The sequence below is a fragment of the Neolamprologus brichardi genome, chromosome 18 (genome assembly GCF_056152115.1).
Source record: "Neolamprologus brichardi isolate AB-2024 chromosome 18, ASM5615211v1, whole genome shotgun sequence".
Taxonomy (NCBI): domain Eukaryota; kingdom Metazoa; phylum Chordata; class Actinopteri; order Cichliformes; family Cichlidae; genus Neolamprologus; species Neolamprologus brichardi.
Window position 1 is genome coordinate 15911006 of NC_142121.1, and position 17006 is coordinate 15928011.

Consider the following 17006-nt stretch of genomic DNA (forward strand, 5'->3'; position numbering starts at 1 on the left):
AAGTTATACGCTCCCCCTGTTACATTCCGATAATGGACTGGCCCGTGGTTAGGCCTTTGCAGTGGGGAGTTGTTTGGCGGACCCCGCAAGTTTTTCTATACTTTACCTGTTATTTTTGTTTGTCTAAAGAAGGGCAAATACTCAGCTTTTGGCATCACTTGCTTCGTTATTCATTTGGTTTGTCGACGGACCGTAAAAATTAACAGTTTAGGGCGTGGTACCGGGCCAAAGTAGGAAGCAAGGTAGATAGGAAGGACAATATCGTTGAGTCGGACTGTCCACGGCTGAGCTTATGATGCCGACGTTGCGGGATGGCACCATGTCCCACCCCGGCGAGAATTCCCACCAAGTCCGGGTGAAAGCTTACTACAAAGGGTAAGAAATAACCATGTCTTTTAGTATTTAATATATCCAATTGGGAATAACTTACTAGCACCAGTTGGAAAGACGGCTAATAAGCTGGCTAACACTAGCTCAGTCAGCTAACGGCTGGCTAATGTTGGGAACCACCGGGTTTCGGTAAACTTGGGCAGGCGGACAGGTGACACTGTCCAGGCGCTCCGCCTGCGAAAAGTCAGTCTCGGTGGTATCTGAGAAATTTTTCAGCTACACGGCGAAGTTGTCATGTGGTTTAAATTAGTTAAATCTGTCTCAGCTTGAAAGCTTTGGAGCTAGTCTCTCAGCAGCGGGCTAACAGTTGCTATCTAAGTTGATAAGGATTTGGCGTCTTGTTATTGATCGTCTTTACATTTATTTTGTCCTATCTCTGGCAGCACAACATGTCCTAAAATACCGCTTTTGTGTCACTTAGGGAGGCACAATGTGATAGCAGGAAATCCTAATAATTGTTGAGCTTTCACAATAATTGAGGAGCTTTGAAAATTCAAATTAAGTAGTGATGTTCATGCCTTTCCAGTTAGGCAATGTAATGTAGACCTATTATTTTCAACCTCTGTTATCCAGTACTTACGTGATATTAGTTACAACAACGAAAACATGTACCACTTTTATATGTAGATATGATGAGCTCATTATAAATAAAAGTAATTAAATCTAAAGATTTGTTTTTTATTTTGTTTCAAAAAAATATCAAGCTGTAATCAGGTTCTAACTGTGTCACATACAGTAAAGGACACACGAGCTGGCAGTGGGAAATCTCTTGGTTTACAATTCCGCTTCCTCAAAAACAGCAGCAACCATCATAAATGTTTCTGAGTAGTTTAGGAGCAGTTTATCAACTTTTGATGTTTACACTGTAGCCAGAACTGTAACATATCAGGGTTTTGCCTGGCTCAAAAAGGGGTAAAGAGACTGTTATTGAACTTTCTAGCATTTTGTTTCTATTTGTGGCCACTTGCTGAACAAAAATAAATTTTAAGCTTAGTGCAAAGATGCTGTTTGAACGTATTCTTATCAAAGTTTCGGTGATTTTCCTTTGTGGAATGTCAGAAGCGCTCTGATAGGCGCCAACGTGTTTTCTATAGAGGAAAACCCCGGATGATCTAATATTTACATAAAAGAAAGCCTAAACCAAGTCAGTTAGCAAACAGACTTCAGCACAAGACCTGAACAATACATATCTACGTATTGTCCATTAATGTATGACATATCCAGGTGGACGGCATTGTCTTTGAGTTTCTGTCATGCTAAATAAGCATTTAGTTTCACAGTTGATTGTCATGATAGAAATAATTGATTACTCGGTTGTTTCAATTATACTTTGCCTCTGTTTGATGGAGTCAAGAGATTGGAGATAAGTCAAGACTTGAAAAGCGTGTAGTGCAAGTCATCTCAGCCATACCCGTGTGACACACCTCAGTACCTCAGTACCTCTGTTATGTGTGTTGATTATTGGGTGGCATCTCGCAGAGAGAGGCATGTGAAATATTTCTGACGCGACGGCTGAAGAATCTCAGCTATGCTGCCAAAGAGAGATTGCAGTGTAATGGTCTCATGATTCTGCTATCGGGATGCATTAAGCCAGGATGTCATCTGAGTTGTTTTCTTTCGCTGCAGAAGTTAAGACTGAAAGATGTTAGAGCTAGTAATGCACCGAATCAATATAGTAGATTAGGCAGTAGTACCATGTCGAAGCTGTTTACCGACTGTTTTTATAAGGCCACAACAACACATCTTTATATACCTTATTTTATGAATCATCGCACAGTGTGACATATGGACGTTGAGAACGGCAATACTTCCTGTGACAAAAGACCAGAGATGGGAAATGGAGCTTTTTGTAGAGAATAAATTTTCAACATTTTCCCCTGTGGACTTAAACACCATGTAACTTGGAAAACTTTCATAATATGAAGATAAAATTTTAAATGATGTCATTTAATATGTTCACATTATTGTTTAAAGAGAAACAAAAGAGCAGCTTCTTCTGAGGGGGTGAGGTGGGAGGCACTGATTTTATTTTATTTTTTTTAACTTCAGATCACCCTCTTGGGTTTTGGGCATTGTGACTGGCATTTTCCCATAAATTCGTGACACTGGTACTGACACAATTCCATTAATTCTGACTGAACCGATTACAGCTAATTAATCTGAAATGAAAATAGACGGTGGCAGTGTGGCTGCTTGAAAACAAGAGCCTCTTTCATGTGACATAAAAGCGTTAAGACTTAGCAGGTTGTTCAAACACTACAACAGCTGATTTCACAGATTAATTCCATATCCGGGGCTAAAATCATTATATATGAAGTCATATGCTATAAAACGCCCACCTCCGTGACTTTATCAATGAGCTTACTCTCTTAGCTGCTCTTAGTGTGGGGTGTTTTCTGGGTCTGTTCTTCACTGTTTGCATGTTTGCTGTCAGTCAGTGCCAACAGCAGATTGGTGTCAGCCTGTAGCAGTCACCAACGTGTCTTTATTTTTCTCTCATTCAGGCTGCAAACGCACTGACCGTATGACCAGCAACTGATGGCGATGCTTTTATTTTATAGTCTGTTTCTTACGGTGGCAGAGGGTCCCAGGGGCTCAGCTGGATGAGTGGGCTCTTGTTTTAGAGGGTTTTTTTTACTGCTCTCCCATATGATAGAAGAGTCAGACAAAAAGACATACACAATTGAGTATGGAGAGATCTGGGGAAAAGTGACTCCTAACGGGGGATATGTGCATGTGTGGTGTAGACCAAGATAAATCATGAACCCAGGATTCCCCAGCATAACATAACATAGCATAACAGGTCTAGTTGCTGTAAAAATGAGCTAAAGTTCCTACTGTTGAAGGTACCTTCAACAGGAGTTAAAAATAGTTGCCTTCCAGGTGAGATGGTTTGGGGATGTCCTATTTGATGTGGCCCATTACACTCTGGAGTTTCTCTCAGCTGATTCAAGAACATCTCAGTGTACCTGCAGAAGAATGCGAGGGGTGACTATGGAAAGATGGCTTTCCATCTTTTCAGTAGGCTTTAAATGCCACGGCACAGGTAAACACCTTATTAAAACACGTTGAATGTTTGAAAGCTATAGATAAAAAAAGCACTAAAATGCATAAATTATGCAGAAACGGTTTTACAAACAAAACAGTGTCTTTATATCGCTATAAATAATTAAAAATAAGTGGTCCTTAGTGTGGTAACGGACCTCTTTAAAACGTGACTTGGCAGGAGATTTTTCTGTGTTTTTAGCTTTTAACCTAGTGCTTGTCTATTTCTTTTTTTTTTTTTTCTCTAGATTTTTTTTTTTTGTTTGTGCTGGGTTTGGAGGGCAGCCATCTGATGTTTTCCTCTTTGCTCTTGTTTTAATGATTCAGCTTATCTTGGTTGTGTATTGAAGCACAAATTTAACATTATTTTTGCTTGCCTTTCTGTAAGAAAAAAGATAACCCATAGCTTAAAATGTGTAAACCTTGTATACTTTTAGCTTGTCTTCTTAACAAAAACCTCAGTTTTTTTTAAATTCACTGCACTCTTTTGCCAGGAAAATTATTTGTGCAGATTTGCTGACACAAACTAACACAAGGTTTCCTGTGTGCCAGATTAACTTCAGGATTCCTGTGTAAGGCATGTTGTTTGGCAGGAAACTAGGATTACACAGGCCTGATGGAGCAGTTGAGTTATTTTCCTCTTTTGAAAGGATTTGCTCTTCTTTTTCAAAGACTCTGCCATCTGCATCCCTGCTCGAAGGCCCGGCTTTGTTAAAAATATGGCAAGCAGTTCTTCCCTTTTCTCGTTATTTTTGGTCTGAAAGCCCCTCAAGAACTCAACCGCCAAGCCACCCACCTAAACGCCCATCTATCTACCAGAATGCTCCTCCACTGTATCTGATTCTCAGATAAATGTGTGCGATTCCTGCATTGTAAGGTCTATGTTGTGTGTAGCTATGGCTCATGTATTGCATATAGGTGTTAAGCGTAATCTTGTCTCTGAGATCAGCAGGAGTGTGTTTGGCTGCTGTTGTTTTATTGCACAGAGTTACACTCCCTGTTTAGCTCTGCAGGTGAGCTATGTTGCCTGGAGACCACAGCATCCTGCAGTCAACACCAGCAAAGGCCAGACCTGACTGGGAGGATGGACTGGGAGGAATCAGGGAATTATTTGTTTGTTTTGGGGGTGGGGGGCTGTTTTGGTAAAAATTTTGCATGGCTTCATTACACGAATTGTCTTTTCTTTAGTGCGTATGTGAGCTTTATGTTGGAGATTAGCATCTGTCTGTGTTTTCATGAAAAGCTTTGCTGTGCGTGTATATGTGGGTCATGTAAACTTGGATGTGGTAGCGCTGAGTGTGAGATGAATGGTTCTAGGGTCTGTGGCAGCCCTCATAGGACCCTCCTCCATGCTTGATCGCTCATCAGTGATGAATAACTTCATGCTGGGCAGTTGGGACTGCAGAGTCCTAATCACAGCTATCACCCCCTCCTCCTCCTCCCTTAATTTAGCCGTGCCGTAGAACAGGGCACAGGAATGCCAGACTCGTGTGGAATGCTGTTTCCTCCTTGTTCCTCACGAGCGACGAGCTCCTAGTTGCTCATAACACAAATCTTCCACCACTCGAAGGAATCCTATAGCGCGGCTTCTTTTTCAGACAGGTCACTAAATTTCTACTTTACTTCTTTACTGTGTTTTTTGTCTCGTAACATGTATTTCACACAAATGGAGTAAATGTTTTTAACCAGACTGACCTACTCTCTAATCTCTGTTAATGGGGTGGAGTCTTTGAAGAGCCACTATTCCCGTAAACATGATAAATTAGCATATACTTAAGGAAAAGAGTATGAAATGCCAGACATAACAGAAGTCTATGCATTTTTATTTTGCCCATTCATTGAACAAAACCTGTTTGGCAGGTATCAGAATATTTTTACACCCAGGAAAAAAGGGTGTAATTTGGCAAAAGGGTGTGCTGTGGCCGTTTTTATGTGTAAAATCACTCAGAGAAGTGGAAACTGCAGTGTGTCTATTGTTTTAGTCTCACACAGTGCACAAACAAAGCACAAGAACAGCAGTGTGGTTATGATAATTAACTAAAACTAAACTAAACATTGAAATGGTGTGAGACTCCATTTTACTTAACTTAAATAAAAATAAAAAAACAAAACTGCAGCTGAAACGTGTTGTGCTAACAGAACTAAAATAAATAAATGAGAATTACTCTGCCAAGGCAGCTCACTTATTGGGCAGTATTTAATTTTAAGGGAATGGCATTGTATTTTTTTGTATATATTCGTGTTTTTTGTTCTTTTTAAACTTAAGAAATTTGGGGTGTAGTAAAAATGCCACATTTTGGGACAATTTGAATAAAGTCAGATGTGAAATTAGTCAGCGATCAGTGAGATCGGAAGTCAAATGTGACTAATTGTGTGATATTTAGAATCCCCATATAACAATATAATTTGCTAATTGCAAATACAAACAAAAGCAGTAATTCTAAGCGTAGTTTTAAAGATAAAATACATTTGATGAAAACTTGAACTGAGTTTCTCTTGAAGAAGAGGTCAGAGGTCCAAAGTAACATAACAATTAGAATCCCCATATAGCATTCCCTTTGTGGCTGTATGTTGTCAATAGAAACAATGGCAGTTAGGTATGTAGATTAAAAATAAAAATCTATATAGCATTATTATCACTTTGGCCTTCAGATCACTCTGACCTTAAAGAGAGGTCAGAGGTCAAATCTGTAAATCTTTTTACAGTACGTGCTATATGCTGATGATGAACACCACACTCATGAGAATCATAGTTATAAGGCTTTTTGTCACTTTTCAACCAATAAATCATTAAGTTGACGTTGAAGACTTTGGTAGATGTAAGCTAAATTTTAATGGATTGTTAACATGACCCTACTCTACACCCCACAGACAGAGTGAAACACGCAAATACTACTTAAAACACAACCTCCTCTGTGGAAGCAATAGTAGTAATAAAAAGTAGAAGTAAAAGTAAAACTGCTTTATTTTTAATCCTTTGTCAGTATGGTCAAACTGAAAAGCCTGAGGGGGCTTTGGTGTTTGTTTGTTTGTTTGGTTTTTTTTTCTCCTCTCTTCTCTTCACTCTGGCGTGTCTTTTATGTTACTTAGTCATCTGTCTCCACAAAGTGAAATGTTTGTAGTGTAATATCTGTTCTGGACATCTGAAATGTCATTCTTGAAAAATGCCATCTGTATTACAATAATTAAACTAATAAAGACAAAACTGAGTATTTTAAATTGTGGAAACTAAACTGAAATCAGCATAGGTTTCTTTATTTATGTTACACATAAAAAGTAATAATGTACCTAACTGACCAGTTTTAGCTTTTAATCTTCTTGTAGTGCTTTGCCCTGACTTAAAACCGTTAGTTAACATGTGAAGGTTTCTGTTATGAATTTGCTGAATTACTTACAAGTGAAGAATCCTAATCAAAAGAAGCAGCACGTCAGTCATCAAACAGCTGCCTCGTTGGTGGCCTTGAAAAACAACCTCTTTCAATTAAGTTCAGCACAGTCATTATTGGTTTGGAACAATCAATAGTTTTTCAATTAAAGTTTGACTCAATGAGGACAAAAAGGGAAAATGACCAAAAGTGTTTAATAGAAGAAAAAAAAAATGCTGTAAATTTTCTGTCGACCGTGTTGTGAATTGAGTGATTGTTAGTGTCATCTTGGCTCATTGTGTCATGTGTGAAAACACATTACCTGTGTGCGGCCTTACTTTCAGTCCTGGTGAGATTAAAAAAGAGAAACCGTTCAATAACAGTCATGTTCATTATCCACAAGTCTGTTGGTTTTCTTTAGTTCATTATTTAACTGATATTTAACTGTTTATGTGAAAAATATCTTAAATGTTGGAAATGTCTAAACTCTGAGAATCCAAGGTGAGGTCTTTTTAATTTGTTGCATCATATTTTTAAAACAAAGAATTCTGTAATGTGAGAAGTAACAAGGTTTTCCTGCATCTTTAAACCCTCCAGGGTGTTGCCTTCCGACAAAGGAAAATCAATTAGGAAAAGTATTTCTAGCAGGACTTGTTTTTACATTAAAAACAAGTAACAGAAACATGATATATTGGTATTGGCATTTATAATGACTGAAAAATGATGGTTAATAAGAAAAGACAGGAGAAACACCCAATCATCAATCAATCATGTTATGAGTGTTGATGTTGCATTGTCCACCAGAGGCCACTCTGCAACTTCACTCTTGGCAACACGTTTGGAACGCAACAAACACAACAACCAGCTGAGCAGAGTTGTGCTGATTGAAGTGAAGTAATCCAAGAGTTGCTGTGACTATGAAGCACGATTATTCTTAGGCTGTCATGTTATCTTGTTAGGGACTCTTAAATAACTACACATAACACGCGCAAGGGAAATTTGTTTGTTTTGTGTGTTGTGTCTGCGGAAGTGGCTTCAGAAGATGGGTACACTGGGGATGGACATGATCAGCAATAATACTCGGGTGGACTGTGGTGTCAAATAGTCCTTTCCCACTAGCACCTACTTGTCTCAACTCAATGCGGCTTCACTCAACTCTGTTTCGGTCATAGAACCTAATTTGTGTGGATTTGTTGTAGCACACGGCGGAAAGTCCTGTGATATCATTTGTATGCGGCATGAATGCCACAATAATGGAGGACATCAAGGCGATGGTATACCTGGTGCCCGTTGAGTGGCGTTTTTTCAGACTTGGGGCTGTGTGGGTTGTTTTGTTTTTTTTAAAATGTTTAAATTTTTTTTAGAAATGGCTACTCTAAATTGCTTTAGAGTAGCCATTTCTCTTAATGCCAGGTTTAAAACATGGTGGATTTGATTCTCATAACTCTTTGAGTTATGCCACTGACTAGCCAATTGGTGGCATGTACTCTCTTGAAATCACATTTTTGAATAGTCTCAGATCACTTGGAACCCTGGCAAGGTACTACCACATAATGGAAACCCCTAAAAACTGAGTCAAACTGTTCTGAGCTGATCCGACTAGGTACTAGTGAAAAAGGGCTATCAAGCAATGCCCAAAGTGTGCCAAAAATATCCTCCACGCCATTACACCACCATCTGAACCACTGATAAAAGGCAAGCTGGATCCCTGTTTTCATGTTGTTTTGAGAGTCACCAGACTCTGTTTTTCTGTTATCAAATTTTGGTGATTCTTTGTGAATTTCATCCTCAGTTTCCTGTTCTTAGCTGATAGGAATGGCACATGATGTGGTCTTCTGCTGCTAAAGCCGATCTTCTTTGAGATTTGACATGTTGTGCGTTAAGAGATGCTCTTTTGCATACCTTCGTTGCAGAAGACCTATCTGAATGCCAGTTACTTGAGTTGTTTCTGTTGCCTTTCTTACAGCTTATAAGCAGTGTGGTGATCCACCTCTGACCACTATCATCAACAATACATTTTCACCAAGACAACTGCTGCTCAATGGATAGTTTGTTTCTGAGATTATTCTTGACAAACCCTAGAGATGGTTGTTTGAGAATACCCCAGTAGATTTCAGTAGGTTTCTGAAAGACTTGAACTGGGCAACCATGCCACATTCAGCATTGCTTAAATACCTTTCTTCACCATTCTAATACTCAGTTTGAACTTCAGTGGCATGTCTAGATGCAGTCCATGTGACTGGCTGATTAGTTATTCACATTAACAATCATTGAAACAGGTGTACCTAATGAGGTGGCCAGTGAGTGTATTTTTGATCACTGTGTTCTACTTCTTTCCTGTATCAGCTGCAGTCTTTAGCTGAGCTCGTATCTGTGTTAATGAGGAAGTTGTTTGAAGCACTGGAGATTTGGCTAAACTTTAACTACAGCATAGCCGCACAGTATTTAATGAACACCCTCAGCTCCGGTCCAGTCACACGTGACTCAGTTTGTCACTCGCTGGCATCAAAACGGCGCTTGGATCATCTACAGTCACGGTGTTGGAGTTGTAGTGCGTGTGTGTTCATATACTGTTGAACCTTTGATGTTATCAGGGTTTTAGGAGGAAGTGGAGCTGCCTTGCTGGTCCTGGAGGAGAGATCAGACTTGAGGAGTGCTGTTTCCAGTCTTTTTCTCCTCCCCCTCCTCTCACTGGTAATGATTAACACCAGCAGGATGGAGGAAGAGGGTGAGAAAATAGAGAGCGGAAGGGAAGGCGAAGAAGGCATCAGACTGTCTCTTGACGTCAGCATATTATTGCTTTATTCATTCTTGATGTGTGGTTTCGCAGACAGTTTAATACCTGCTGTGCGGAAGCTGTGCGCTGACGAATCATTTCAGATCCTCCTGTTAATGTCTTTCACCAGCTTATTGGTATTAATTATGTTTGTTCCCGTTTGAGGACTGAACCTGCATTGACCCCACACACCTCAGTCTGTCCTTGAACTTGTGTAGTAGCTGCCTTTAAAAGACTTGGATTTTATAATTGTGATAAAAAGCTTTCAAGTTGATGAAAATCTGGAACCAGCTGGGATGAAGGCTGTAAAGGGAGTAAGAGGTCTTTGTCCTCAGCTGGAGGTGGGGAGTGCATTTACACATCACGACCTTTTTCCTTGTTTTTGCCCATTCCCTCTTCTCTCTTATTCCTGATCCTGCTCCAGTAGCCGCCTGAGATCAGATCTCTTGTCGCCTGCAGACCTGTAAAAGCTCGTGTTTCACATCTCTACCCCCATCTTATTGTGTAGTAAACACAGGGAGCAGGTAACGTCTATCCTGGCGCTAACATGAAATTATGAGTGGAGTGCTGACTGCTTCCATGGGGATAACTGCTCAGTAGTTCTTATCCAATGTTTTTTTTTTTAATTTAACAGGTACAACACCATGCAGTGTTAAAGAGATAAATCCTGCATTTTAGCCAAATTGTTCATTTAAGCAGGTAGAAAAATCTATACAACCATCCAACACCTACATCCCTTTAATGACTAATTTTCCAAATGTGATGTGCCCGAATGGGACCACACAGTCCCCTCTAGTGGTGACACTTGTGCAAATAACATGACAGTCTTTTGTCTAACAAATTCATTTAAAAGGAAGTGGGAAAAGGCCGTCCTATACCATGTGTATAGTGCTTTGCCCCTGAGTCGTTTCCCCTCTCTCCTCTCTTACATTGTGACTAATCCTGTAAGGACATTTTCCAGTTTACTTTTTTGTGCTAATTGGTTTGTTTTTAATTTGTCACCCATTTAAATAAAAATCTTATCTTTGCATCTATCTGTTTCTGCCTACTTTTTAGGGTAACTCCCCCTTTACCCCTAAATAGCCGGGGGTCATAAAATTACAAAAAAACAAAGCTGGTGCTCAGCAATGGCAAAAATATTTTTGCTTTTCAGGGATTTTCAGTGTTGCAATGATAAACAACAGATGATGAACCTGTGTGCCGGGGCAGCTATGGGGTGGCAGTCATACCGAGTGATCTAGATGGATGTTTTAAGACTCCTTGAGATGTCTGGAGATGTTTGAGCTTTAAGGGAGGGGTGGAAACTCATCTATGTATATGAAAGAGGGTGCAAAAAAACAAGAGCTTTGTAGCCAAAAATGCAAAAGAATAATTGTTTTATGCCATTTATATTGTTTTCATAATCATTAGAAGCCCAAATCGTCTGTCCATCCTTCCAGGGTTACAGGAGAGCTGGAAGCAAGAAGCAGGGTTACTCTCTGGACAGGTTCCCAGTACATTAAAGGCCAAATTAGCATCATACATGAGATGAAGGTTTGATCAGCGAGGTCTAGCATTGTCAGAAGTTATATTTGTTCTTGACTGAGCCTCCCTGCTTTTCCATAAAGGGACTGCAGTGGTGGGCAGTGAGCCCTAAACCACAGCGGTCACGGTCCAAGAACAGCCACTATCAGCTGTGCCATTTTGTTTGAGTGCGCGGCTGTCTCGCTCACTCCATGGCAGGCTTTCTCGCTCTTGTTTTTGCTCTTTCTCACACCCACAGTCATGCTGTACAGATGAATGCACACACAAATGTGACAGACTGTGACTCATATACAGCAGTGTTTTAAAAAAAAAAAGAGAGAGAGAGAGAGAAAAAAAAGTGCTCTCTCACCTCTTTTCTCCCCATCATAAGTCTGACATTCTCCAGAGTTTTTGTTTGACGACATAAGCGAGAGCGGGGCACTGATTGGAGGAGTAGAGTGTTTAACAAATCTTTATGAGTAATGACTAGTGCTGCTACAATCATTTATCATTTGATTAGCCAGTTATCAAATAAAAATGTGAAACTTTTCTCATTTCACTCTCAAATCTTTCAGGTTTTCTTACATTTCAATTGACTATTATTGTATTTTAGATTACTGGCCAGACAAAACGTCATCTTGAACCTTGGGGAGTTTATGATAGACATTTTTTGTTCTGCATTGTGATATTTAAAGGACTGAAAAGTTTGTACAAACAGTAATCAGTAGATTATGTAATAATAACAATACATTTTCTTCTGCAGCCTTAGTAACAATATTTGATGTCTGTGAAGTGGATCATAATATTGTATCCATGGTGCAGAGAATGGATCTATGCATGTACTGATATTCAGATTTGAAACACTAGTCATTCATTTGTTGACTAAGGAGGCCATTTGTATGTTTGTGGAAATTAATAAGAGGTATATAATGACATATAATAAGCAATAAATAGTGTCTGCACCCACAACTTTTTTTCCTCTCTGCTTATGTAACTTGTTTCTTAAACAGTGCAGAACAGTGTACTGTGCTGGTTATGGATGGATATAGATAAGATTACATTGCATGTTTTCAGCATCACTGTCTGTACAAAGTAGCAACGTAATGATTCTCTACATCAGATCATACATTGTTTTCCAGATATATTTAGTATCCAGATGGATGAGTTATAGTTTTATGAAGGGGGGCAGATGTAGTGTAGGCTGTAGACATGCTTTCTAATACTGTAAGTTTAGGCATTTTAACATGTGAGTCTATGGTGATTGGCTCACTTTTGGAATCACCCTCATATGGCCTTTAGAAGTACTACAGCTTTTGGCTTATCATTTTCTTTATTCGCTTTTAACTCCAGAGGTTCTCGGCTGTATAAAATATGGTCCTAACTTCTGGGTCTGAAATTTGAAGGCATCTGAGAAGTACCTTAGACCTGCATTCTTTTTGATGACCACCAGGGGGCGATAACTATAATTGCAAAAAGAACTTGCAAGCTTCACTTCTCTAAATATGTTCCTGATATTTTATGGTGTAAATTTTTATTCTAAGCATCAGAGATGATTATCCAGGACATACTCATTGGCTATCAAAGACATTAACCACTGAGAGTGCAGTACAGTCAGCTCTGCCCTTTGTTGGTCGCAGCCACTTTGAAAAGATGAGGATAGTAGATATGGAGATGCCAGTCTTGGGGTTTCAGTATACGACTTCAGAAACCAATGTATAATGATCACATCACACCCCTGAAAGTGATATGTTGTAGCTGTATTTGTTTTTATTTATTTGGCCTTGGTCTAAATAGTTAATAGTGAAATTAATCTAGTGGAATGACTTTTATTGGCTGTGAATGCGTCTAATAGAAAATGTTAGAGTGGCAGGAAAGTCAAATATTGACTCTGTGTTGGTATTGATCCAGTATGTCTGATTGTTTCAAGTTAAATAATATACTTGTTTTTCTTTCCTGCAGGGACATCATGATCACACATTTTGAACCGTCCATCTCGTATGAGGGCTTGTATGGGGAGGTGAAGGACATGTGCTCCATGGACAATGACCAGCTCTTCACCATGAAGTGGATTGATGAGGAAGGTACGTTTCTAATCAGACTGCTGCCTCCACCTCACAAATTAACTTATGGAAAAACAACCATTATAGAAATATGATTTAGGAGCCACGGGTTGAATTTGGCAGCATATGATGAGCGCAGGCTCACATCAGCACATATGTCATTACCACTGCATTCCATTACCATTGCATACGTCTTGCCAGTCCAGATGTATGCAGGCTGATTCAGTCCTTTGTCAGCGAGTTATTTGTGTATTTGTTAAGTCATTGTGTCATAGGAAAGATGGATATGGAACCATCAGATCATTCCACTCAGGAGAAGGTCGGCCTGCTCAAACTCATTAGACTCAGATCAGCTCCCACTGATAGCCACCCACGTAAAGTCACTGGAGTCATTAGTCTGTGTGAGGCAGAAAAGCTGCTTGATGTTGTTACTACGTACTCTGTGCTTGCTGTCTCTTCTCCTGCCCCCAAAGTGCACACCGTGAACTCAGGTCATCGTCGCTATAATTACAGAATAGACCTGGAGTTTGTCTGTATGTCTGCTTGCTGCTGATGTGTGTTTTTAAAAATACTCAACTTCGGACATTCAGTTTTCCTATAAACAAAATATAGTACTGAGTTAGTTTAAGTCTTTAATCCATAAAAACGACATCTAACAACCTCCCCTTGTACCCTTAATTTCAAAACTTAGTGAATTACTTTCAGACAGTTTAATATGGCCATGGCACTTTATACTCAATGGTTATGATAATCTTTTTCATCATTGTACGTGAAAAACTTGCGATACATCGTGTATATTGGATATATCACCCAGACCTACCTAAAATATGATAAAAACTGCTCAGTTCAGAAAAGGATGCCAAGGGTTACTCCTAGTGGGCTTCAGAAGTTAAGGTGACTTCTGTATGTAGGTGGCTTTTCTTCTAAACACAAAAATGGCTTCTTAACAATTACACCTTAACCAGTAGGCTGATTTTGAGATAAAGAGTTGAGAGCCAGCAACCTGAATAAATCATCTTGGGCTTTGGGAAATTGTGTTTATAACAAATGACTCATTTGTCAATCCAGTGAAGCAGTAATGAAAATATTTTAATTGCAGCCATAAATATCGAGGGTGCTCCTTACATACACTGTACAAGACATGCTTGAATAAGCTTAAACAATTAAATCTTTCAATCTCACAAAGCATTTTAATACGTCACCTTTTTGTCCATGAACTTGAAAAGCAGAAAATTCTTCACTATGTTTTAAAGCCCAGATTTGTTAAAATTTTCAGGAAACATAATAAACCTGATAAACCCATTAAAAAAAAAAAACAACAACCCCATAATAAACCTGATAAACAAAGCGTCACTTCTGTCCTCTTCCTGAAACCAAAACTTTGTCTGTACTGATTAAACCAGACTGTCACGTTTACCTTTGACACAATAGTTGCTGCAGTCCACCCACTAATTCAACATCCACCTCCTGCAGTTTGTATCATTTTAAATTTGCACAATGTGTCACAGTTTCTATTCTTGTGCTATTTATACTATCAGCATTTTTTTTAAAAAAATATAAATTTTTTTATGGTGATCGGTCGGGTCGAGCGGTAAGAGCAGAATTGAGCGTCGCCTTGCCCAGCCTCCTCACGAGTGACCCTGGACTTTTCCTGTAAATGATGAGGAAGTAATTAGATCTGTGTTTGAGTGGCATTTTAATTATTGATCACTGCACAAATAGGCATGTACAATTAAAAGTAAAAATGTTCGAAATGGCATCATCGACGTCTGCTCACACCCACACACTTTCAGTGTTTACTTAAAAGTTCATGTGTGGCGTTTTGTATCACACCTACGATTAGACTGATTTTTTTTGTATTTTAAATGTCAAACTGCCCCGCTGTTTCGTTCACCTTTAACTCTTACAGACTTTTGCACCGTTTACTGGAAATACAGTTTACCTACCTCTTAATTGTCCTTTGCAGCTTCCCTTGTTGTTCTGTGTAAAAAATTAGCATCCACTTTGTGGATTTTCCTACGGCCGCATCTTAAATGCCGTGGTTTCCTTTTTATATTTCTAAGCAGGCTTTAATATTTTCATCTGGAAACTGAAATGCTGATATTTTTGAAAGAACAAAGGAGAGGGGACTTTCAGACACACCTATTAACTAATTAAATTCCAGTAACAATTTTGGCTTCCACTAATTATTAAAACAAGATCATTGTGATGAGACAATAAATGTGCTAATTTTTGCCCCTTCATAAACATTTTTGTCTCTTAATAAAACACCAGATTTACTCCCTGCCAGACTATAGCAGGGTTACTTTGTAAAATTAGAAAAAGAAATCCACTTAAATGTGCAAAATCTACAAAAACCTTTTTGATGGCTCGGGAGATTGAGATTGGCTTTATGTGTCTCTGTGTTTCTAATCTCTATTGCTAGTATCTATTCTAGAAACATAGGACAAAAAGTGTACATCATGTACTCTACACCGTAATTTTAATCTTTCTTTCTAAAGAGGAAGCTCATTGAAACTCAATAAATGTTGTTTTTCTTTCTGCAAGTAGTTTTACTGCAAAGGAAGCAAAAATATTCTCTTGTCCTCCCACGTGTGATTACTCCCAGTAACTTTGGTTTCTTGTGTTCATGTAAATGTGGTGAATGACATCTGGTCTCTCCTCCGCTGCTAGGTGACCCCTGCACTGTATCGTCGCAACTGGAACTGGAGGAAGCTCTGCGTCTCTATGAACTCAACAAAGACTCGGAGCTCATTATACATGGTGAGCCTCTCTGCTTTTCACACAAGTCCTTTTTTTCTCTTTTTTTCGGTTACATCTACACTTTCAGCTTGTGTTCCTGTATGCTGCTGTTAGAAATGTGTTAATTCAGACCAGTTCTGTAATAACTCTAAGAAAAGCCTGTTATTGTTGACTGTTTGCTTTCCCAGTGGTCTACTCACCTCCCTGTTGGGCTTTTTTTATAACAAGCCAAACTGGCAGCATTAAAGTTTGTTCCATTTCTGGTCATTAAGCTACAGTAGAACAGCCCTCAGGCCTGGATCGTGGCTGACAGCCAGTACCAACACAGACTGCCACAATTGACTTATTAGTAGTTAATGTCCTCCTTCATAATCAGGTTCTCCTGCTTTTACAGAGTGAAAAGCATCAGTCCTTAATGTTGTTTTTAGTTTATAATTACAAGCACCTTAGGCACAAGACAACAGAATTAGAACAGAATTACCTTTTTTTTTTATTGTGAGCCTGTGTTCACTGCAATAATAGATCCTAATATATTTAGATTTTTTTCTTGTCAGAATGAAAAACATTACCTTGCTTTACTCATTTATCTGCAAGCAATATCATTTTTTTCCTTTTTAGCATTTCAGAGTTTTTAACGATTTAGATATAAAAACATCAAAATAGACCATGGGATTTGAAAGACACTGACAAAGTGATTTTGCACAATAAGTTACTGTGTAATATTCGTTTGCCAAAGATCTAGTACACACTATCCGGTCCATATCAAGTTATGTTGTCTTTGGATATGAATTCACAGAAACCTCCCACGTTTTTGCAAAAAAGCCTTGCAAACATCTTCTGACAAGCAGCAGTGTTCATTATTTGTTAATTTTCAGTGTTTGAATTTGAGATTCTTTCCTATTTTTGAGCTGGGTGGGGTAATCTTTGAAGAGCCACCCACCCACCACATCGACCGATGTGATCTATTTGCTGATAGATTGGCATTTGTAACAACCAGTAAAAGGAAAATTAAAGTAAAAGGTAAAAATGAGACAGAAGAAACGCCCGTCAACCATGTTATGAGTATTGATGTTGTGTAGTTTGCGATCTCCACCTTCTCTGTTGGAAACAACCAGCATGCAAGCA

General features: G+C 38.9%; 1 protein-coding gene across 1 annotated transcript in view; it reads left to right on the forward strand.

Moving 5' to 3' along the window:
• The first annotated feature begins 52 nt into the window (after positions 1 to 52).
• prkci (protein kinase C, iota) overlaps positions 53 to 17006 on the forward strand; it is a 40376-nt gene continuing 23422 nt past the window's right edge. Inside the window, exons 1-3 of the mRNA XM_006792214.3 lie at positions 53 to 375; positions 13039 to 13160; positions 15813 to 15902. Coding sequence (XP_006792277.1) covers positions 293 to 375; positions 13039 to 13160; positions 15813 to 15902 — 295 coding nt within the window. The 5' untranslated portion in view covers positions 53 to 292. The remainder of the gene's footprint in view (positions 376 to 13038; positions 13161 to 15812; positions 15903 to 17006) is intronic.